At 38.4% G+C, this 25,973-nt stretch overlaps 1 protein-coding gene across 1 annotated transcript in view; it reads right to left on the reverse strand.

The window, feature by feature from the left end:
* The window catches only part of LOC104624299 (transmembrane protein 131-like), a gene marked incomplete at its 3' end in the record, with an annotated part of 49,946 nt that extends 24,627 nt beyond the window's left edge, over positions 1 to 25,319 (reverse strand). The window contains exons 1-2 of the mRNA XM_010291636.1: positions 25,175 to 25,319; positions 13,670 to 13,731 (exon numbers count right to left, since the gene is read on the reverse strand). Of these exons, the coding sequence (XP_010289938.1) occupies positions 13,670 to 13,731; positions 25,175 to 25,319 (207 nt within the window). The remainder of the gene's footprint in view (positions 1 to 13,669; positions 13,732 to 25,174) is intronic.
* Positions 25,320 to 25,973: the final 654 nt, after the last annotated feature.

Genomic DNA, 25,973 nt, shown 5'->3' on the forward strand with positions numbered 1-25,973 from the left:
AAAGGTATTTTTTTTCTTAAAATAGTTTTAAAATTTACTGAAAAAAATCCTCTAACAAAAGAATCTGTATTTTATTTTGCTTTTTGGAGACACTTCTTTGAAATTTTATAATTACTGCTATTAAACCACTTAGTCCACAAACACTAATGTTTGATTCATGCCCAGGATCAATGCTGGACTGCAAATCTAAGTAGTGTTTCAGATTTAAAACAAAGCTATTTGTTTTAATGACCCTGCAATTTGTAGCAAACTAAAGAAAGCTGGAAATGTATTATTTACCATTGTAAAACAAAGCTAATCTGTTTGTAACTTGAGGATTTATTTGTAATTTTAGACGTCTAGGCAGAGCATCAATTAGCTTTTTTGTTTTAAAACCTCTGAAATAGAGAGGCAGACTGCCTTTCTAAAGGGATGCTGCAGGAAGAAGGGGTTCACATGAAATTACGCTTTGCAGTACAGCATGATCAGTGCAGTTTTTCCTCACTGAACAGAATGCTATGAGACAAGATAAGTTGTTTTATATTGCCAATTTTGTTATAATTTAAAAATCAGCAAATATTCATTTAAACTCAACAAGCTTTCATTTAAACTTAGGTATTATATTTGTAACATAATTAGGAAAACAGGGCATTTCTTATTTTTTCATTAAAATACACTGCCTTGCAACTCCTTCCATTAAGTTTTCCTAGCTGAAGTATACTACTCACATACTGATAAGCTTTTATTTCAGCTTCTTAATTTCTGATGTCACCCTGCATGTTCTATTTCCAGTAAGATGTAAGCAAGTACTTACAATCTGTAGTGAATTGTTTCAGAATAGCAAGAGAAATTCAATTAAAAAGAAGAAAGCAGAAATCTAAAATCAATTTAGTTAATTGATGAATGCTTAAGATACAAAACATTTTGTATTTAAAACTTCCTAGGAAGTACTGCCTAAAAAGTTAATTAATTAGCTCCAAAATCTAAAGAATTTAAAACAGGAAAAAGACCTCTGCCTTCCATACCTTATTTTTTCCTCAAACTGGAAAGGTGAGAGCAAACCTTCCAGTTTTAAACTGCTACCCATTAATTTTTTCTCAACTTAAAAAATAGATAAGAAACTGAATCAAAGTGAATCAGCTGAAAATATTTTCTCTCCATCCAAAAAGGACTTGTGCTGTCAAAAGCTAGTTTAACACTTCATATAAGCATTTGTTCAAAACATTAAGCCAGTGATTTCTTCTAGTTCACAATAGCATGATTTTATAAGCTCTGCAGAAAATACGTATTGCTTGAGTATTTTAAAAAGTTTTAATAAGCTTCAAACAGCTACTTATAATTACATATTATTATTATTATCTACTTTTCTATCATAAATCTGACAACCATGAGTCACTGTCTGCCTTTCCAATTTTTTTTTCTAATTTAAACTATGTAACTGTTGCCTACAGCTTGCAGATGTACCTGTTCTCTTTAAAAGCACATCAGACTACACCTGGCTGAGGGCTCTGCAAGAGATGCTGCGCAGCATACTCAGTAGATAACAGACTAGTGCTTGCCTATAAGGACTAAAGAGTCCAAGTTACTTGACTGCAGCCAAGAGGCATGCTGATGTTCACCACAGCCAGCTCCCACTGATCTAGGCTAACAGACAAACTGTTCAATAAATCTCAGAATTTGAGCTTTCTGCTACATAGATCAGAAACGTGCAAGTGGTACACTCCAAGTGTTGATAATGAAGAAGTTTTGGATCTGAAGATCTATGCAATACAATCAGTCATGCAGATGTACCCAAAAATGACCCAAATCCATTTTAAGTGTTTTCTCTAACTGAAATCATCTGCTATTCCTCCCTGCCAAACAACTGCATATATCCCGCTCTTTTTTACTACAGCACAGTCATTTAAAGCCATTCTTCTCCTGATTTTGCCAGTTCCATTCTTCCATGCTGTGCATTCACACCACTGACTTTCCTGCCTGCTGGAGGGAGACAACCAAAAACTGCTGAGACAGCGTTCCTGTGAAATACTGTTATACAACTGTACTAGTTTATGCTGGGAGAGAGTTAATTTTCTCCATAGTAGCTAGTATGGGGTTGTGTTTTGGATTTGTGCTGCAAACTGTGCTGATATACAGGAATGTTTTCATTATTGCTGAGCAGTCCTCGCACAGCATCAAGGCCTTTTCTGTTTCCCACATCACCTCACCGTCCCAACAAGTTGGGAGGGGGCACAGCCAGGACAGCTGATCAGAGGGATATCCCATATCATATGACATCGTGCTCAGCACTAAAACCTGGGGGAAAAAGGAGAAAAGGGGGACTTTCGGAGTGATGGCATTTGTGTTCCCAAGTAACCATTGCATGTGGAGCCCTGCTTTCCTGGGGATGGCTCAACCAACACCTGTCTGCCCATGGGAAGTAGCGAATGAACTCCTTATTTTGCTTTGCTTGTGCACAGAGCTTTTGCTTTACCTATTGAACTGTCTTTATCTCAACCCACGAGTTTTCTCACTTTTACCCTTCCAGTTCTCTCCCTGATCCCAGTGGGGGAGCGAGTGGCTAGGTGGGACTGAGCTGCCAGCTGGGATTAAAACCACAACAACAACCAAACTTACTCTATGAAGTTAACTGATGTATAAACACCCTGTACTACTTACCAGAGTCCTTGCAAGTGCATTATTCACTAAAATTAAATACAGCCTTCCTTTCAGTAATTGATGTTTCTAAAGAAACAAAACTAAAGCACTTAATTAAATTGCCAGCAGTTACCTAGCAGTCAGATGATGGAGCTAACAGATTCAGATCCTATGACAGGGCAACCAAAATAGTCATTACCAACACTGCCCATCCTTGACAACTGGCTTTGGCTCTAACAACAGAGCACGTTCTATTAAGTTTTAAATTATTCAGTAGAGAAAGTTGTTTGTTATCTATTCTCTTAAGCATTGTAACTGGCAGTCAATACGACTAATATTAGTCCTAGCCTAAGACCCCACCAAGACCAACTTTTAGGAAGAGGGCAGTGGAGATCAAATTTAACTCCAGAAAAATACAGAAACAAATGGAATACACCTAACTGACAATATCTGAACTACTGCGTAGCCATGGTTGTAGTTAACTGTTGGGAGTTAAATTCTCTGGCTGATCGTACACTCTAGTTTTCCCTCCTATGTTCTGAAATTACAAATTTGCTATGAAAACATCAGTCTAATATCTGTACATAAAGTTTAAAATCACAAATCACTTTGATAGAACATCATACATCTGTAATCTACATAAGAGCAAAAATCCATCAAAGATTCACGCATATAAGGAAAAGCCTGGGTTTGGGTTTCAGATGTCTGTTAAATACAAGCAAAAAGACAAATTCATTTCAGTGACACTTTTTGTGTTTTGAGCAGGGGACTGTTTGCTTTTTGGTTTGTTTGGGGGTTTTTGTGGGTATTTTGTTGTGCATTTTTTTGTTTTGGATTGGGTTTTTTTTTTTAGGGTTTTTGTTTCTTTTTGCTTTTTCTTTAAATCAGGGTCAATCAAGAGCAAAGAAATAGCATACCAACTTCAGCAGCTCATCATGGAACTAAACCAAAAATAAATCTCATGTGGCAGTTTCTATAATTACAACTCATTTTTATTACATGTCAATCTTTAGAGTCGTGCAGTAAACAAAAACATACAAATGTGTTCAGTTACATATTCTAAATTTTTTTTTATTTCATCTTCAAGTAAAATTACTGAAGTCTGACATGCTATTTTCCCCTATGTGACTGCACCACAAAAATGTCAAACATAAATGCCAAGAACTAAAACCATGGACCAGATCAATCCACTATTTAAAGTGTGAGTTTTGTTGAATACTGACAGTTTATCAGGTAAAGAGAAATAAAATTGTGCTCTTTTAATAAATACAGTTTATTCTTTTCTCCTATAAAGGATACATCTGTAATAGAGCAGCATTAGCAAAATATGATTTATAGGAAAATTATTAAGTCTTATCTGTACAGGAGAAGTATTACAAAAAACAAAATACTACCTTGCAATATATAGATCAGGAAGAAGGCAGCATGTGCACACTATTAATATTTTAAGAGACATAATAAGCTAAGTTATAGGGGAAAAAAAATTCAATTGGATTAGTTTCCTGATCCAACTGACTACCCAACAACAAAAACTAAGGTCAGCACAACAGAAAACAGTAGAAATATATAACTGAGTGTAAAAGAGAAGCAGGAGAGAGAAAAGTCATCCCTTTTACCAGTACTGGGAGTTTATAATCCTTCCATCCAAAAGGCTGTTTTCAAGTATCGGAGATATATGACATTTTTGTTTTGTTTTGTTTTAATTTAAAGATCGTATATGCATTTAGGCTGTTGCTACTAACAGTTGCATGCATTGATTGATCTTATCTATAACCCTAGAAGGATTAAACTATAAACCAAAGGTATTTCAGGATAAAGACCTTGAGACAACTTGCACGCAGTGAGTTAGAAAATTTGAAGGCAGTCAGCCAATACCAGTTTCAAGACTTAGAACAATTTCTCTCCAGAGGCTCATCTCCTCAAGAAAGATTTCACAGATAATCTGTACCTGAAAGCACACCTTACAGACTCAGTACAACTGTGGAATGATACCAGACACCAATCTTGTGCACATGAAGAATCAAAAAGCAGACCTTACAGTCTGAAAGCTGTCTCTAAAGACATACCCATGGGTTGCTAGCTTTAGCCAGAAAACAAGAACAAAAAATCCGACCAAAACCACAACCAACCAACCAACAACAACAAGGTTAATTTTAATGTCTCACCAGTTTGTTATAATAGCTATTCTTCACTTCTTGGTAAGAGGTCATATTACCTAGCACTACATTCAGTCATCTAAACATAGGCATCTACTGCCACTTGAGATTAATGTCCTAGGGCAACCTGCCTGGTCTCAGACTGACATCCAGAAGGGCACTCAGCTTCTCCTATGCCTTGTGCCATATCTGTCAGGTTCATGTAGGTGTCCAGGACATCCCAGGGCACCTCAAATAGCACTGGTTACCTATGTTTAAGCAACTGAATTAAAGCCCTAAAGTCTTAAACAAGGCAGGGGGGTGGCACGGCAGGGGGCAGGGAGGCCCTCTTAATCAAGACCTGAGGTTTCTGGACACCAAATACATTTCTCTAATGTTACAAAAATTCTCAACAACCTAAGCTTTCTGTATTCCTGCACAGGAGTATCCACACTAACTTAAAAGACTCTTTCTATTTTAATTCTGTATGAACATTTTATATATTGTTATTTTATAGTAAGGCTGGTTCCTTCTTGTGGAAAAGCAATGTGCTGCTTGCAACTAAATGTTGAGAGACAGCTACAAAACTGATACGTAGGTGGCAGCTTAAATCTTCATTGCTGCATCCATGAGCTCTATGATAATAAGTAGCATAATTAAAAGAAACATAATTAATGATGAATATCTTGCTTAAGGTAATGAAAAAATGAATGCTGTAATCTGGAAGGTAGCTGAAGGTGGACTGAACTGACTCATTCTTACCATGCTCTTTCACGACTCAAACTCACATAAGGAAACAAAAACATCAGTTGACTTCAGCTGATGCAACACATGCTATTGACATTGGCTTTGCAACACTTACTCCTGGGCATCAATTAATGACTTTTAAACTAAAGCCTGGGGATGGCAATTCTTTCTGTACAAGAAGACACTGCAATTTTTTCTTAGCAGCAGCAGGACTTCAGCTGCTCATAAGCAACTGCCATGAAATGAGATGACTTTTATTTTTTCATAAAATCACACACATTGGAAAGAAGCTCTAGAGGCCGTCTAGTCAAACCTTGCTCAGGGGAGGTCTAGTTAGTGCAGGTCACTCACAGCTTTGAGCCACTGAGTTCTGCATATCTCCAAAGACAGAAATTCTGCAACTTCTGTGAGTAACTGGGTGTTACTCACATGTGTTTGGAATGTCCCATGCTGAAATTTGTTTCCAAAGCCTCTCAACCTTCCAGTGTACACAATGAAAAATCTGGCTCTTGTGAACTCTACACTGCCCACAGCAATTAGTTTTCCCCTGGGTCTTCTCTTCTAAAGGCTGAAGAAACACATCTTAGAATCACAGAATCTTTGGGTTGGAAGGGGCCTTTAAAGGTCATCTAGTCCAGCTCCCCTGCAGTGAGCAGGGACAACTTCAACTAGGTCAGGCTGCTCAGAGCCCCATCCAACCTGACCTGGAATGCTGCCAGGGATGGGGCATCTACCACCTCTCTGGGTAACCTGGACCAGCGTTTCACCACCCTCATTGTCAAAAATTTCTTTTTTATATCTAGTCTGAATCTGCACTCTTTCAGTTTAAAACCATTACCTCTTGTCCTATCACAACAGGCCCTGTTAAAAAGTTTGTCCCCATCTTCCTTATAGGCCCCTTTCAATATTGGAAGGCTACAAGAAGATCTCCCTGGAGCCTCCTCTTCTCCAGGCTGAACAACCCCAACTCTCTCAGCCTGTCCTCACAGGAGAGGTGTTCCAGCCCTCTGATCATTTTGGTGGTCCTCCTCTGGACCCGCTCCAACAGGTCCATGTCTTTCCTGTGCTGAGGGCTCCAGAGTTGGTTGCAGGACTCCAGGTGGGGTCTTACCAGAGCAGATTAGAGGGGCAGAATCACCTCCCTTGACCTGCTGACTGCATTGCTTTGGATGCAGCCCAGGATACGGTTCACCTTCTGGACTATAAGCGCACATAGCCAGCTCATGTCCAGCTTTTCATCCAGCAGTATCAAGTCCTTCTTGGTAGGGCTGCTCTCGACCCCTTCATCCCCCAGCCTGCATTGATACTGGGGGTTGCTCCAACCCAGGTGCAGGACCCTGCACTTGGCCTTGTTGAACCTCATGAGGTTCACAGGAGCCCACTTCTCAAGCTCGTCCGGGTCCCTCTGGATGACATCCTGTCCCTCAGGCATATCAACTGCACTACTCAGCAGTATTCCATCCCCCTGATCATCCTGGTACCCCTCTGCTGTGCTTACTCCAGTATGTCAGTGCCTTCCTTGTACTGGGGTAGCCCAGATTGGACACAGTACAGCACAGATGCAGTTCGACAATTGCTGGGGTGGGGGCCCCTTATCTTCTGGCTCCTTATTTGTTCATACAGTTCAGTAGGCTGGCAGCCTTCTTTGCTACAAGGGCCCACAGCTAACTGGTTGTCTACCAGGACCCCCCAGGTCTTTTCTACAGTGCTGCTGTCTAGCCAGTCACTGCCAACTCTGTCCTGTTACACAGGGTTATCTTCCTCCAGGTGCAGGACTTGCATTTGCCTTAGCTGAATGTCATGAGGTTCCTGTCAGCCTGCCAAAGTCCCTCTGAATAGCAGCCTTCCCTTCCACTGTACCAACTACTTTCCCCAATTTGGTAGTGTCCATAAACTTGCTGAGAGTACTCTCTATACTATCATCCAGGCTGCTAATGAAAACATTAAGCAGTCTTGTCCTCAGTATCAAGCTCCAGTATGGGTAACTGACTGCCAGCTGAACTTTGTACTGTAGAGTACACCCATCGAGGTCAATGGTCCAGCCACTTTATTAGAGACTTTATTACAGCCTTATGCAGTCTGTATTTTAGCAGTTTGGCTATATGGATATTAATGGAGATCATATCAACACCCTTTTAAAAGTCAACATACAATATGAAAATTTGAGGTAATAAAAAAATACATTTAAACTTTACATGCTGAAAATGCTATTGCTGATACACCAGAGCCGAATGGTTGCCACTTCTATTAAGATACTTCTTTACCATGCCACATGGAATGAAGTATAAATCATGCAGAAAACACTAAAATTCCTCCAGTAAGAGATCAACATTGCTGATTCCCATGCACGTAACTCAGTCCTGCAGCTTCCTTGTTGCAAAGCCACCACAAGGCATGTTAAGGTTCTGCCTATTTCACATTCAGGACCATAGTAATTCTCATTAGCAGCTTTTGTGACTAGCAGTTTATGAACAAAAATATGTATTACGTATATATAACCACAGAGGTTTTCTTTTCCCCCTGTTTTAGCTATTGTACAAACCAGTAAGTATCAGTAAAATAATTTCTAGGAGTTCACTGTAAAAAAGCATTTCATACACAAGATTATTGCAGTAAGGGTAAGTGTAGTGATTCATCTTAAGAGAATTTGACTGAAGAGTCTTACCATTTTCCTTTTTCATTGTAAGAATATGCTACTTTAAAAATACTACTAGATAAGCAGAAGTACTTTCCAAACATGTAGTCTGAATAGAAGATCACTCACTCTGGAAAATGGTGGCCACACCTACATTGTGCAGGAAAACATTAGATACCTAAGGCAAGAGCTCTCACAATAAAGAGAATGACCTGGGAAACAGTTCTTTATGAACTAAAAGCAAATGAAAACTTTGCTGTGAAAAATAAATTTTACTTTACTGTTCACTTTTCAGGATACAGTCCTCAAAGAGTGAGACAGTATGTTGGCTTAACATGAAAGAATAATTTATTAAAATTAACAGTTGTAGTTTATTTCAGCACTCCTAATATTTGCAGATGACATCATCGACAGGGACTTGAAGCATCTGTCAGGTCTGGACAAGGGTTCAAATAATCAGGACACATGGAGGAGATGGCCTGATACTGACAAAGCGAAGTTCAGCTGAAGAAGAGCTCAAATCTAAAAACTGGGAATAACTGACTAGGCAGTAGTACACTAATGAAAACAATGTGTCTGGAGAGCACAGTGAAATACTAAGCATATGAGCAAACAAAATGCTGTCAAAAATTTACAACTCTCTTCGAATTACTAAAACAACTGTTATTACACAGGGAAACAACTACTCTGTCCTTTCTCAAAGCCTCAGAGCACTAATGTCCTAATTAAATGCTATGCTTTAAGTAGTGTGTAGACAGACAAAAATCCAGTAAAGAATGTTACAGGGTGTTTTTAAAAATTTGCACAAAGAAGCTATAGGTCTCTTTTAGTACAAAATTATCATTATAAAGACATCAAAAAAAAACCTAAGACAAAAACCTGAATATATATTGGAGAGGAAAGATGCAGCAAAACCAGCTTAGGCATGAAACAAATAAGTACTTAGAGGAAACCTGTGAAAGTTACTTCTCTAGAGGTTTTTAAGAGCAGAAGAGTCAAGTCTCTGCCAAGAGTAATCCATCTACACACAACACTACCTGAAGAAAGTACTGGGTGATGTCCTGAGGTCCCTTCCAACCAAACAGATCTATTACTCTGTGAAGTGCTGTCCTGGTTTCAGCCAGGGTAGAGTTAGTTTTCTTCACAGAAGCTACTGTGAGGCTACGTTTTGGATTTGGGATGAGAAAAATGTTGATAATGTGCTGATGTTTTGAGTTCTTGCTAAGTAGTCAAGGACAGTCCAGCTTCTCGTGCTGGCCTGCTAGCAAGAAGGCTGGGGGCGCACGGGGAGCTGGGAGGGGACACAGTTGGGACAGCTGACCCAGGCTGGCCAAAGAGATATTCCATACCATATGACATCATGCTCAGTATGTAAAGCTGGGACGAAGAAGAAGAAAGGGGTGGAGGGATGTTCAGAGTGATGACGTGTGTCTTCCCAAGAAACCATTACGCCTGATGGAGCCCTGCTTCCCTGGAGATGGCTGAACACCTGCCTGCCCATGGGGAGTGGTAAATGAATTCCTTGTTTTGCTTTGCTTGCATATGTGGCTTTTGCTTTACCTATTAAACTGTCTTTATCTCAAACCATGAATTTCCTCACTTTTACTCTTCTAATTCTCTCCCCTGTCCCACTGTGGGGGAGTGAGCAAGCGGCTGCATGGGGCTTAGTTGCTGGCTGGGGCTAAACCACAACAAGTGCCAACCAATTATAGAGACATCTGCAAACTGCCTGCTATTGAAGAAAAAAAAACCAAACACTACATTGCATTGAGCAATGAACAGTTTACATTAATACAATTCTTACCCTATGTGCAGGATCTAAATAAATTGTTTTAAGAGTTCAAAAAGTTGTTGAGTCCTCAAGGGACTCATGAAGAATAGACAGAATTAGGAAATTCTCTCATTGTAATTTAAACCATGGACAGAAGTAGCATAAATTTGTTCAGATATAAACTTCTAATCTAAATATATGTATGCTAAAGAAAAAAATTCTCACTTTTGCTCTGTTAAAACACCAGGCAAAGCTACATGGTGTAGCACTTTCTAATCCACATACTGGAAGTCCACACCCAAAATGTACAGTCTCTACTACTGTTATCCACTAGCATGAACTAATGAAATTTACATTGCCAGTTTAGTTTTACTAAATGCAAGGGTTTTTTACTAAAATTTTATGATGAGATTTATGCTCTTTCCATAAATAACTGTTTTAAGACAATCTGGTCAAATTAATTTTTCCAATACTTTTTTTTTTTTTTAACTACAGAAGTCCTAAATTATGATTGAAACACTTAAGGAGTATTTCACCAACAATATGTAGTCCAAATAAGTACAAAAAACAGTATCAAGAGGATATACTCTAACTGGAGGGAGGTGGCAGGAATCCACACTGATCAAGTTATGTAAGAGTCTGCATTTGATTTGCCTTACTTGGAAAGCAACTGAAAAGGGCTTGCTTCCTACTGTAAAGGTATCAAATTCCTTGAGGAGGGGGGGAATAAACCAAGACTGGAGATAGCTTTGATACTTCAATGATTATTACAGAATCACAGAATCACAGAAACACTAGGTTGGAAAGGACCTTCAAGATCATCAAGTCCAACCATTAATCCAGCGCCACCATGTCCCCTAGACCATGTCCTGAAGCGCCACATCCACACGTTTCTTGAACACTTCCAGAGATGGCGACTCCACCACCTCCCTGGGCAGCCTGTTCCAATGCCTGACCACCCTCTCAGTGAAGAAATTTTTCCTAATATCCAATCTAAACCTCCCCTGGCGCAACTTGAAGCCATTTCCTCTTGTCCTATCGCTAGTTACTTGGGAGAAGAGGCCAACACCCTCGTCGCCACAAGCCCCTTTCAGGTAGTTGTAGAGAGCGATAAGGTCTCCCCTCAGCCTCCTCTTCTCCAGACTAAACAACCCCAGTTCCCTCAGCCGCTCCTCAGAAGACTTGTGCTCCAGACCCCTCACCAGCTTCGTTGCCCTTCTCTGGACACGCTCCAGCACCTCAATGTCCTTCTTGCAGTGAGGGGCCCAAAACTGAACACAGGATTCAAGGTGTGGCCTCACCAGTGCCAAGTACAGGGGCACAATCACTTCCCTACTCCTGCTGGCCACACTATTCCTGATACAGGCGTGACTAAGATAATTAGTCACATTATGCACTGAATTGGTTATTTCTTATATTTAAAAAAAAATTAGATGATACTGAGTTACTACATCATCGTATTTGTGCTGTAATGAAGGATGACCTACAATCAACAAATAATTGTGAAAACTTACAGAAAGTCTGAAAGAGAAACATTCAAAGACATTACAATAGCTTTAAAACTTTAGTAACTGCTGTTCACAAGATGTAAATCTGTTTTTATAACAACGTATTTGCTTTGGTTTTACTTTTAAATTGCACTAAGTAGTCACAAGAGGTCATCATATTAAAATCTACAGGAAAAAAACAAATAAATTGTTTTTACAGAAAACTACAGAAAACCTACAGAAAACATGCTGTATCACTTTGATTAAAAGGAACTGGTTTCACTTACGTAGGCAAGTTTGGCTTACAAGCCACAACTATAATAAAAAAAAACATATAAACCATTTATTAGAAATTTTGTCTCTTGCTTTGTTTTAAATGAAATATTCAGCAGCGTATTACGATAAGTGGCAGACAAATGCAATCCAAAGCTCTGCAAAGTTTACAGCGCAACATCCAGAATTGCTTGACTTTGTCCCACCACAATACTTAAACTAATTTTCCTCTCTCTGTTGCATCTTGCAATAAAGTTGGAATGATTAACAATCTGTTTTACTTCTCCATCTTTCTATGAATTATTGAGGTGGTTCACAGCAGCACCATTACTTTCTTGTCCTGAAAACTATAGCGATTAATACAGTGCTAAATTAAATAAGAACGATAATTTCAGATTTGTGAGATTAATTTTAATTAGTTTTTTAAAAAAAAGAATCCTGGGGGGAAAAAAACACCCAAAATGTAGGTAAGTGAATTCAACCACATCATTTTTATCTTAAAAATTGGGCCAACACTTGTCTGTCATTTTTATTAAACGACTCTTTGAACAAAATGTATGTTCAACAAAAAGTGTTGAACAAAATATATTCTAACAGAGCATGTAAAAGAAAAGAAACTAAGCCTAGTGATTTTTTTCTCGTATATTTATATTTACATGTAGTATCTCCATCCAAATTAAAGAAACACTGTGAGTCAAAGACTGCAATAATTGAGACTGTGACCACTATATGGAAAACCTTCCACCATTCTACTCTATATGTCCAAAAATAAGCCTACATAGATATCTATTATGAGCATGTGTTTAGCACATTGCATCTAAACAACTGGTTAATGAGGAATCTGGGGCTTTTTTGTTTGCTTGTTTGGTGGTTTGTGTTTTGGGGGTTTTTTTGGGGTAGTGGTGGTGTTGGGTTGTTTGTTTTTAAGTGCAACCTTTCCTGCCACCAGTTTAGATCATTTTGAAGGATCTTACCCTTCTACATTATAATCTTAAAATCTATAATAAGTTATTCTTGATTTACATTAAGGACCAAGCGGAAGAAAGAAAAAAAAACAAATAACCAAGCAAAAAACTCAAATAAGTTAGGTAGGTGGGGGAAAAAGAAAACATACCTTCATAAATCTGAAACAAATATTATCACAAGCCCAGAACTATACAGCTTTTACATTTGTTGAGTCTTCTAATCTAAATGGGAGGTAGGAACTGTAAATCAAGCACTGCACTGGTAACTAATGAAGTTAAACACAATCACATGCCATGTGTTCTAATAATTTAAATAATTAATTGCTGCTTTCTTTCTCCTCTCCTCCCTCTCAACTACGAGGACTAACATCAAGGAATTTTAACAAAAGATATCTTCAACATAAATACAATTCACAAAATACATCTGTATGAAATTCTAGTCAATAGAACTTCAGAACTACGTAGCTCTAATGTAGCAAGCCATGTTGCTATGTATTTCATCCTGACTAGTACCATCATCTCAAAATATGAGTACGTATTCTTTCAAGTTAACTTTTCATCCTTTTGACTCATGCCAAAAGAAAGCTGACGAGTGGCAGCATTTTACCTGAAACATCTGTATTTGCAACACCAATTACCTCACTGCACTAATTTGAACTTTCTTTAAACCCAGTGGCAAATTGGTCCCAAGAGCTGCCTTTACATTTGGGAATCCTACAACACTTCCCAGTTCCTCTAGTTGTGCTATACAATTGCATCCCAACTCCACATCAAGATGAGTCTTAAACACAAAGCATTCCTCACTTTTTCTGAGGAAAAAAAACCCTGGACAAACTGGCCAGACAGAACCTGTGGTAAACTCCCCAGTTTCCCAACACAAAAGCTCAGGGAACCAGAACCTCAGGACACACCAAAGTGTAAGATCGAAAAGTTTTTTGGACTTAAAGCTTATTTTCAAAAATCAACTCACCCATGAGTTTCAAAAAGCAGCTATCAAAAAGATACACTGCTAGTTCAGATGATTTACTCAGACTACATACCTGCAATAGGTCTCCTTCATCGAAACGCAGCATTTCTATTATGCCATCTGACTGGATGAAAGCTGTGAAAAAAAAAAAAACAAACCAAAAAGCTAAGTAACTTACCAGAAAAACATTTTGTTATTAAACTAAAAAGAGCAACTTAAACATCTAAAATCTGCTCTACCTCGTTTTGTAGATAGAGCTATGACAAACCAGAACAACAATGCAAGAGTAACAAAATACTAAACACAAATCTGTGATACTAATTCTCCTCTGAGAGCTCCAATTCCAAGATGTTCATATTAATAAGTACCACACTTCACAGATCAGTCTCCCGGCATGAAAATGTTTAACTCCAAAGTGAACAACTTGTTCTAGGTTTCCTAAAAAGACTGTCTATACCAAGCTAACTCAGTACTTCAACCAATACGGCTGATTTGGTACCTAAACAACTGAGTTTAATACATCTAAGTCGACAAAGAATTCCAACACTTACAAACAGAATTTCAGTTTCATTTATAAACATAAAATCTTAACTGTGCATCTGGAAAGCCTTGTTCACACTGTTCCCTAATCCTCAGCATGGCAACAATTCTCTCCATCTTGACAGTAACATAATAAAATTTGAAACAGTTTAGAAGTGTTTGCACCATATGACTAAACTTGATGAAAAGTTCATGCCTCAGTCACATATAGGATCCTCAAATTAAGCATTCCTCCTCCACTCATTTCCTCTAAATGTTTGGTCAGGCAATTGTTACTCAATTCCTTTCAAAATGTAGGGAATGCTACTTTCTTTTAAAGACAAAGAAAAAAGGGCATTGCCCTTCCTGTAAAATATAATAATCTACAAGAATGAACATGAGTTAAAGAGGAGAGAAAAGTTCAAAGAGGTCTAAATTTTACTCCCCAAAAGACTATTCATACACACAAAAAAGCAGGTCTTCAGGATAAAATACAGTAACAACCTCAAACCAGAAAATTGTTATTAAAAAAACCCACATATAATTAACTCCTCCCCTACATTAAGACCTTTTTCCATGGCTGCCTTTACTGGTCAGCTAGATAAAGTTGAGAGAGTGGTAACACACCCCTCTTTCCGCAAAGAGGAACAACTTCAACAGGAAGAAGTAAAGATTTCCCAGCACACAGAAGTTTCATGTGTGCTTCTGGAAGATAGAACTTGAATCCCAGTCTGAAAAAGCAGATTTAAACCTTCATCTCCCAGTCTGAAGGTCAGTGTTCTAACAAGAACAATTATTATAAGGTCATCAACATCGCCACTTGTCTCTATGATGTTTTAAAAGAAAAAGTGACATTTCCTCACTGTCTGCTTTAGTTGACACCTCAGCTTAGCACACAAAATTCAATCTGCTACTTAATATGTCACTGTTCGCACATCCCATTCTGCATCCCTAACTCCCCCCATATTTTGATACCTTCTCCTAAAAGGTAAAAACTCCACTACCTTGCTTTCATATGACCAACAGTAAAAGTTGATAGCAGCAATTTTTGCTTTATGTTACCTCCAAAAGTCTCTTTTGGTATGCAAAAACCCCAAACAGCAAAATTTTATACAATTACTTTCCAAGCTACCATACCTCAGAGTTCTAACGTTTAGCAACATCGGCTGAGAAAGCAGCCCATTTTATGTGGAAGAGTGAAAATCACCGGGGGGCGGGGGGGTTTGTGTGTATCAGATTATAATGGAGGACCTCTGATTATAAACAATATGCATGTCCTGCAATAGTAACAGTCACATGAGCGGTACTAGTCAGTCATGTCAGCAATATCTTAGTGGTCTATTTATCTTGGAATTCATTAAGGTAATAACAAACAAAAGTCATCCTTAATCCAAGAATTGAGGGCTTGGTCAATCATTTATACTGACACATTATACAGAACATAGGGCAAGAGATTAAAAAAAAGCATTTAAACATCTGTTACTAGATCAAGTCCTACAGATTATGAAGATTTAGGCTTTTGAAACTTAAATTACTGGAGTAGGTCAATCAGTTTAAAGTTTAATTCTAGAAACAAAGAACGAGTGGATTCTTGTCAATTTAACTGGCAATACAGATGTAAGACATTCAAGTCACTGTTTAATTTTGTCTTTAAAACCACTCAAAAAAAAAAATCTGTAAGTGAATTGCAGCACAAGATGTAAGAAAATGAAGCTTTGACATGTTAAGTTAAAAAGTGAAGTATGACAGCTAGTCACAATTTCATAGAAATGTCATGACCATCCTCTGTGCAAAAACCCCCAAATTACAGATTAGCTGATATGGAGGGGAAAGTCTCAGTCTTTAACTTAGGGAGAAATCCAGAATGAAATTATGTTTTCCCAGGTATTCAAATTATTGCAAGTTTAACAATCACAATTTCATAAAAGAATTTATCAATATGAACATACTTTCCTAATAGTCACAAGCAACTGCACCTCTGAGGTTGGGCTTTTTGTGATTCTCTCGTTTTCTAGCTCTCTGCTTTGGAAACAAATACACAGAACTTGACTATGACATCACGCACAAACAAAAAAAATCATTAGAAAACAGCTTTATATATTCACAATCTGTCAACCACCAGTAAATCATAAGAGGGTATTTCAGCAAATCACAAGTTCTCAGTATTTTCCTGAAGCTTTTTTTCCCTGTTTTAATATGATATACTGTAGGTACAAAGAGGAGAAAGTAGCAATGATTCTTCCACAAGGTTAACACACACAGAAGCTCAGAGAAACTAGCCAAAGCTTTCTACCCAAGCAGCTTGAATGCAGGCAGCCCTTCTGTAAACCCCAAACACTTCCTCAGCCACTCTTCAGTTATTTCATCTTTGTGGAAACTTACGAACAAAGCAACAGATGTTACAGACATTTTGAGCGGATGACACTGTTAAATAGAAGTGCCATTCATCATTATATCATTTAAGAAATGTCTTCAGAGAGCAGATGACAGTTAGTGCCAGGTGAAGTCAGATGCACTGCAAAGCTTGGCTGCTGGCCATTTCGCAGCAGTCGCATCTCAACTCAAGACTGTGATGAAGCTTCTGTGGTGATACCTTTTACTTTGTTTTAGACTAGCTCTCAAGCCTTTGTTTCTACTTTATCGGTTATTTCATCAAAGCAAGGAAATGACAAGTAAATACCTACATCTTTGTGAGACAAAAGCTTGTTTTTGCAACTGACTTCTCAGACTCAATTTGGGATGAAGCAACCAGTCACCTCATTCAAATGAGGCAAAGCCAATTACATTTTAAAAAAGCTCCACTGACGAGTCATAAAGAATCATCCAAATCCCTGTAAGAGCAGCTCTCACACTGCCCAATATGGACCACAGAGAGGACAAAAGTCTTCTTCAAAGTGACCCGAAGAGCAGAATGCTTCCGAGTACTTGCCCATTCCAGAATTAGCAGCTGTGGCTCACCATTTGCACTTGTACTACCTGAGCTAAGCAAGTTCACAAACTTCTTGCCAGTGCAAGTCCAACAAGTGTCTTTTCTGCCCTTTTACACAAAATATGTATGTCACCAATAGAGAATAGGTTATTACCAATGCCAAAAGACTCTGCAAGCAATTAAGTATGAGATCACTTGGACATGCTTTATTAGGTGAACCATTCCCCATGCTACAGAGGAAGATGACTGTTTCTGCGAAGTCACTAACAATTTCTCCTGGAAAAACTTCTTTCCAAAGTCCAGGCTGATACCATCATGCTCCATTGTCAGTCTAATGCTGTAGCCAATACTTTAATACTCTGGAATAGTAAACTGCAACAAATTAAGAACTGCTGACCATGCCATTTCGGTCACCTCTGACACATGACTGGCAACTGCTACAAGAGGGGCACAACATAACATTTGGGGTAGGAAGCATTTCAGCTGTCACAGCGTGATCTGCCACTGCACAAATCAGCAGCCAAGAAGCCAAATTACACATTAGGAAAATAATTTCTTCCTGACCTTACAGGCAATTGAAGCCCTGAAGGCTCATTATAATAGTTATTAGTCAAACTTTAAATGTTACTAGCATGTTCATAGCCCAAAGAAGGAAAAGGATGAAGATTCATACCCACAGATCTCAAGACCAGAAGACTCAGTCTCCTTTCCTCCTCACCTATGCTCAATAGAGTATTTTCTTCTAAGAGGTATACACAGATCCCTTTCAGCAGAAAACCTCTATCCTTTCAAGCACCTGCAAGAAGCAAATTTATCAGATTCATGAGAATCCACGACAATTTCAGCCACTCTCACTACTAGGACATTAAGTGATTTCAGGGTGAAATTTTTCCAGCTTCTAGCTTGCATATCCTGCTTTCCTCTTTTCAGACAGTAGGTCACTATTAAAAGAAGTGATATAAGCAACAGCAGATGCTAAAAATAGTGTGTTTCATTTTCTGTTTGTTTTCAATTTACACCATTTAAAATGCAACCTCTTTGCTTAAGGTGCCTTTTCTATGAAAAGCCCATAAAAGATAATCAGAAAAAGCCTATGAATGTAGGTCTTCCCACTTGCTTCAAAACACCTTTTTCTCCAGAGGGCATTTTCTAAGCTTTTCCAAACTCTTTAAAAAAAAAAAAAAAAAAAATCGCAAAAAAAACCCCACCACCACCAGAGCCATAACTGCTGCCCCCCAAACCACAGCTTTCTGGAACAGCAAAAACACTATCTAGTCGTTATTGCCAGTAAATTTCAAAATGCTTTCCCCTGCCCTTATCAACAGCATTCACAATGCCTGATGGTAAACACTTAAGTAATAAAAATGGAAACAACAATGGCCTAAAAAGATACTGCACTCACTTAAATTCCTCAAAGCTTAAGCAGCATCTTCTCACAAGTTTATACAGCTAGTAGCCAAATTTTGCTCAAACACATTCCTATTTTAATTGTCTCTGGTCCAAGCCTTTTATACTTTAGCTTAAAATAAGACAAGTACAGACCTATGAAGCAACAAGTAACATGAAGAAAATTTTAAAATCCTACACTTCTCCAAAGTAAACTGGAACTTAATATCAAAATCACTTTAGCCAACAGTAGTCTTCAGATATCCCTGAATTGCACATAATAGAATACATTTGCATGTAATGCGAGACCACTAAATACACCAAGATTCTTGCTGTGCAAAAAAAAAAAAATTCTCCATGGTTTACAGGTTATGAGGCATACTCTGACTGAGATCTGATTCTTAAGGTGGCTTTGCAAATTTTTCTTTCATTTAGCCACTGTCACTTTCTTCACTTCATTCTTCTTTCAGGTACACATATTCTGACATATATGCTTATAAAAACACTACTCTGAAATGTTATGTAGTTCTGGAACACCTACTCCATAATACAGTGCTGTCATTTATTTTTATGTTAATCATCATTATATACCCTCTTACATGATTGTAAGAACTGTTTTCTCCATTAACTCTTGTCTAAACCAATTTTCTTATAAGCTGTATTTACAGAATCCAGTATCATTTAGTCTATGAATTTCCTCCAAATTCTGGAAATAGTGTCCCAACTTACTAAAATAGGTCCAGATTGACTATTTAAATGTCTTGTAATTTACACTAAGTTTTTTTAGAAGTCCAGCTTCTAACCCTTTGTCTTAATGACTAAGCTCACTTTAAGGTAACTATAACCACATGAGCCAATTACAATGTGCTAAATGTAATTCACTTCTGTCTATGTAATTGTAATTACAGCATTTGTATCACTACCGGTTAAGCAGCACAACTAAAACTGGACAAGTTGGTTTCAAAGCTTTGCCTATGAATTAACTGCTTACGCACAACCACACAATTTCAGTCATCCTGAACAGTGGAAAATTAAGCAGCATGTGACATACAGGTAGGTGGATATAGAATGATAAAATAACATTATGAAAGGAAAATTACGATGTAAAAAAATAAGTACCACACAGCAAAAGAAAAACAGTATTATGCTATAATGCAAGCAACCTTTTTTATTGGCTTCAAGAATACAAAAGTCTGGTGAGCCTCAAGAAACATGTCCCAGTTCAGTGTTCAACACAATAAAAGCTGTTTAAAGAAAGGCCTGTTCTCTAAGATAGGAGAGTTGTAGCTAGCAGACTGAAATTCTGCCTACATCCCAACAGGTGACTGTTCACTGGCAATGTAAAAAATCATTCCTTAAGAGACAGTAAATCTCAGGCAAGAGGCTCCAAGAGAGAACCACCAGCCAGCAGGCTGCCTTTCCAGCTAAATCTTCTTGCACTTACATAGCCAATTCACTTTTTTTCTTTTCCAGTAGTCCATAACAAAGGGAAACAAACAGTATTTCCAACCGACCTCAGGATGAGCCATCACAGCCAAGACAGTAAAGACACACAAAGTAGTAAAGATCACATGCAAAAATAACTCACTTTGAAGTCTTTTTACATAGAAACATATTCATTCTTTTTTCTTTATTAAAATGCCTAATTACCATGCCTCAAAAAGCCAGCTTGCCAATTCTTTATCTTCTGTTTACATACTAGAGTTGAAATAGAAACATTCCTAGCTAATGCACTTTAATCATCATGTGAAACGAAAAAGCAATATATTAAGCTAAATAACTAGATAGAATTTTCATTAAAAACCTCATTTTGTACTACAAATTCTAAAAAAATTATGACTTTATACAACACATACTCAAGTAAGTTCATATGCACCAACCTATTGCCAAGTTACTACAAGCTAAATGGAGACAGTAGATCACTTGCACTGGAATACCTGAGCACCCAAAAGGTCAAATAATTTGTATTTTACTGCTCACAACAGCACAGATTTGCGTGTATACATTGCTATCCAACTAAGTCTGCAGATAATCTTTCGCTAACTTACTCACGTGTCATTTCTCACGTCAGATACAAGACAAGTTTCTTCACACACTAAGGGCCTTTCCTAGTAAGGAGAGCTGTCACATTGCATTCATCCACTCATCGCTTTTCCCTTAGTTAAGGCCAATTAAGATTTTTAGGAATTCAGTGATAATTCAGTTTTTAAAGCCAGCCACAAAACAGAAAGTGACAGCACAATTCTGATTCAGAACACAAGCCCCAGTCAGACAGTGAAGCCACCACTTAGTCTGAGAAAGGAAGAAAGCGGGTCTCCGTCCTAAAGACACAGTTCACACATCTGACTCATGACATTTGTTTCTCACTTCAGAAGATGGTGCAAGTGCTTGAAGGTTTCTTTTACGGAGTTTGCGCTGATTGGATGTGTTGTGTAATAGATATATCCTTGCAATAAAACTATAGAAACAAAAAAGCTCACTGAAAGTAACACGTACTACACCTAGCAGTCTGCTTTTAGTTATTTTTCTAAGAAAATTACTTTAGATGATTTTAGATGGACAGAAAATAATGTGTGATTCTTTTCAAACACCTTTATTCTCAGATGCTTATTCTGTACTCAGCCTGTATTTCCACCTTACAGAAATTTGCATTTTCATCCACTTCAGCTAGAGCAATTTTTATTATAAAAAAATCAGATTAAAATAGGAGTTTAAAAAGGTTATCTGCCATAGATCGAAATGGTGTATTTCAGGGGATAGAAATAAATGTCATAGAAGTTCACTTTAAAAAAAATGAATCAAATACTACTTTAAAAGTTGCTAGACGCTTTAAAATACCTATTAAAAACATTTGCTTTAAGTTGGTGTTTTACTTTTAAATATTTCAATAATTTATTTTGATCCTCCAAAAGGCACTTAACTGGCTCCAAAATGCTTCTCAGGAAATAGTATCCAATTCTGTTTTTTTCATGAAGATTTTACAGAGGATTATGAATGAGATGACATATTTTTTAAACAAATTAAAAAAAAAAGACAGGAGAAACAATATTCTCATCTGGAGAAAGACTTTAGTGCACATTTTTAAGCCAAAGAGAACAATACTTCTGACACTCATGGAAACTTCTCATAAATCATTTAAGGAGAGGTAAAAATTTAAAAGTTAAAGAGAAACCTAACATCTACAAATAGCATCATTTTTTCTGGCTTTGGGCCATACAAATTATGCTGGTTTACTCTCTCTAATGATGGTGATATTAAATACTTTTAAATTTCAACATGCTAAATTAGGTTATGCCTCTAAGGTTGTTGTTAGTGAGTTTGTGCAGACATAAAATTAATTTGAACTAGCCTCAAAAACAAGATAACCTGTCCTGCAATGAGAGGGGGAAAGCAGCAGCCCCTCCAAACTATTCTTAAATCTTCATCATACTTCAATTCTCAAATTTTAGATTAGAAACTTCTAATTGTGGCAATAAGTTTTACCACTCATGTAGCACTGCAAACTGATGTGTGTACAGGTAACATGATTTTACTGGAATTCTAACCTTTTCAATATATAGAAACATTTAGCATGTAGTTTACATGAAACAACAGTCAGTTCATAGGTTCTGCAGCCTCAAGACAACAATGCATTAACTGACGATAACTGTAACTATTACCATTAACATCAGCCTTCCAAACTTGCACTCTTATGAAATTAGCCACTGAACAGACCCACGAAACCCACTTACTCAAAAGAATGGACTGTGCCAACACAGTACAAAGACCAAAAGGTACATCCAGGCTGATTAATGACCTTAATAAACCTACACAGAGATCAAGAATTGTTCTGTACACTGTAGAAAAGAGGAAGGAGGATGGGATTTTCAGAGTTTCCAAAAAACGCCACAGAACAGGAAGAAGACAGCACCAGACAGATGCCTCCCAATATCTAAATGTCTTGCTGGCAACATGAATGCAATCAGGTAAGAGCTACAGCTTACGCTCTGTGGACACTGCTCAGTCTTCACTCCCTACTCCTAACTTGCCACCTACTACAGAGGATGCTTTGTATCACTCAATCCATGTTAGGACACAGCAACAGTGCCCTACTGAGGGACAGAGTTCTGCTCTCTGCCCTGATCCTCCCCCTGTTTTTTTAGTCACTTATCAGGGTGGAACCGCATAAATTTATAGAACAACAAGGGAACTTGGACAACACGTTAATTTAGATTTTGCTGTGTAACACTTGCAATTTGTTTAAGACTTAATTACAGCTGGAGAGAAGAATCATTGGGAGGGAGGAGCACAGTATCTCCACCCTCTCTGTGCTCCGGTGGCAACTGTTACTCAAATGACCACTGGAAACGGCTATTAAGCCTGGAGGACAAGTAAAAGAGCAGCAAGATAACGCTTAATCATCTACCGCACAAAGCCTATAAATACAACAATCGAAGGTCAAGAAAAGGTAGGAAAAGCCTAATGTTAAAGACCTAGTGTTAACGATGTGGCACTAATGCTACCTGTCGATGGTTTAGCAAAGCAGTCTGTTGACTCGCCATGTGGAAACACAGGCGAGCAGGAAAAAGCTGGCCACAGTGTCTGATAAAGCCAGAAAAGAAATGGGTGGAGAAGAACAACTGCAGCAAGTTTTGAAAGAAGAGAAAATATAGAGCAAGAAGAATGAAACAGAACAGGAGACCTACAGTTTTGGGGAAAAAAGTCCGAAACACTAATAAATTAAAGGTGCAAGTAGGCATATGGAAATGAAATACTTAAGTATGTTTAATGGCACAAATTCAATTCACCTACCCAAATACCTTGGAAGCAGTTACCCCTCAGAAGTAAATAAACAATCTCTTCTGGTCAGACTCTTTCAGAAACTGTTATGATGTCCTAGGCTGACACTCTATGCAACACAGATCACAGTTTCACCCAATAAATTCAAACCTTTTGTCTTAGTTACAGAACATGTTTTGAAGAGACATCTAATTTTACTTTAAAGACTGCAACTACCCCACATCACTAAGCTGCCCCTTAACTAAGAAAACAATTAATTACCTTCACTCAAAAATACCTCATTTCTATTTTGACATGCCTAGCACCAAGTCTCAATTAAATATGCACACCTTTGCCAGATTTAAATGGCCCTTCAGCATGCGAAATTTTTTCCCCACAATACAAGTACTTTTAAACCACAATTAAATGGAAGGTCTCACTAGATAACAGTCATTTCTGATACCTCTAGGCTGCCCATTGCTGACTCCACAGACAGAAGTTACACACAGGTCCAGAACACCAAAGCAAACATACAAGAAGGAGACAGATTCCAGTAAGAACCAAGTACTCCATGTCCCCTGCTGTAAGAAAGGAACAGACAAACTTGGCAACATTCAGTATCTAGATCTCTCAGTATTCCTCAGATATGAGTTGCACAGACTGTTAAGTATTACTTTAATACATCTTGTATATTAAAATGTCAACCACAATGCAATTTATTGTCGTATTACCAGCAGCTAGCAAAGATAGAACCTAATGGCTATATTATCCTTCGCATGAAGGATGCAATACAGATACTCCTGTTAAAACAAATGTTTCAAGAGAAAAAATGAAAACGAGGGGACAGATAAAGCCTATGTGATGCATGACTACAGAAACAAGGAATGGCTGACAGGGTCTTTTTTTATTCTATGATTGCATTTCTTTAGTGATCCTGCGACACGTGAAACTTCCTGGATCCAATACAACTCTGCTTCTAACTACATTACTACTCCCATAGCACTGATTTTACTATGGAGTTACATGGAAACCCAGAATTCTCCTGTCTTATGGATATTCCCATCAGTTCTGACAAAGCTATCACAACTTCCAAACAAGTTTTTAAGATCACGAGGGAGACCCAAAACAGAGACAGCGCAATTCAGTGCAGAATGGACCTTAAGATGTCATCCAGCTCAACCTTCTGCTGAAGCATGGTGAATGCTGAATTCGCACGATGTTGCTTAGGCTCCCATTTAGCTGAGCCTCAAAAACTTCCAAGGTCAGAGATTCCACAACCTAAGGAACCTGTTTCAATGCCTGACTGTCCTCATGGTGAAATATGGTCTTACTATGTCAAGCCAGGACATTGCAGCAATTCTGACCAGAAGACCATAATACATCAGGAAGTCAGTGATCCACGCAAGCGCTAACCAGAGTAGGCCCATGCCTGTGCTGTGCTGCATGCACAGGCTGGCTTTCAGGCCCGTGCTGTGCTGCACATACCCTCTGGCTGCAGGATGAGCTCAGCCAGCTCACTCCGACAGAGAAGCCTGCAGGCAGCTCCCGCTTTGGTACCGGCAGTTACGCCACCTGGGTGGCCTTGCTTTTATCTAAAAGTGCAGCTAGAAGTTCTCATGTGCACAACCTTTCTGCTTCACAGTAGAAATTATGAATAGAGTTGTTTTCTTGTAAGGAAATCCAAGAATAGCTCGAAGGACCAACATGGGGTAACCCTTTCTATGGATGGGGTATGCACAGGATGTTGCACATGGACTGAAGGCCTGTTTGATGCTGCACAACTCAGTGTTCCCAGCATCAAACCAAACACAAGATTATCTATACTCTTCTCCCTTTACACCGTTAGCTCTAACAACATTTTCAATGATATTTTACAGTGTCTGAGTGACTTTCTTACTCAGATCATCACAGACCAGCACCTCCTGGTACAAAACAAACTTTCTCTCTTTCACTTTATGACAACTGTCTCTCAGGCTTCTGACACACATCTTTGTGAGGAGTCTCGCTCCACTTTCTTCATAACCTCTACTTTTGATATTGGCAGGCTGCCACGAGGTCCTTCCAAAGCCTCATGCCCATGCAGTCTTGCATCCCTCAGCCTCTCTTCATAGGTCATGTGCCCACTGACCATCTTTGCGGCCTTCCAGTGGGACGGTAGAGAGCAAAACTGGATGCAGTGGTTTAGGTGTGGTCTATTAAGTGCTGAGTAAACAGGAATAATCACTTTGTTCAGTTTAGTGCCTACACTCCTGTATGCTGCCAGGGTACACTGCTGACTCATATATAGCCATTTCCAGCTTGTATCCCCTGCAAGTCATTATTCTGTTCCATGAGACGGTCTTTCCATTTGTCCTTTTGGATTTCATGACAGTCTGTCAGTCCATTGCTCTGTCCTGTTTAGCTGCCTCTGAAATGCAGCCCTGCCCTTGAGCGTACTGACTGCTCCCCAGGTTTGGTACACTCCAACTCCAGATGGGTGACAAAAGATATTAAGCAGGACAGGTCCCAGAATAGAGCCAGCAGAAACTACTTGTAACCAGCCTCCAAGGTAGAACATAAACCACTGCTGGGAATAAACCAAAACCAAACACCCTGCAGTTTATCTACTTGCCTGGATAGTTTTTATCATTATCTACAAATTCCACTTGCAAATATTTGTACAGTATTTTAGTGTAAATTACTGATTCTGTAAGACTTTTTCTGTATTGCTAGATGGTTTCATATTTATTTACAAGCTTCAGATAACCAGTTTTTAAATTAAGTTAACATACTATATCAATATCTC

Source organism: Phaethon lepturus, unplaced genomic scaffold (genome assembly GCF_000687285.1).
Source record: "Phaethon lepturus isolate BGI_N335 unplaced genomic scaffold, ASM68728v1 scaffold3167, whole genome shotgun sequence".
In the NCBI taxonomy this organism is placed as follows: Eukaryota; Metazoa; Chordata; class Aves; order Phaethontiformes; family Phaethontidae; genus Phaethon; species Phaethon lepturus.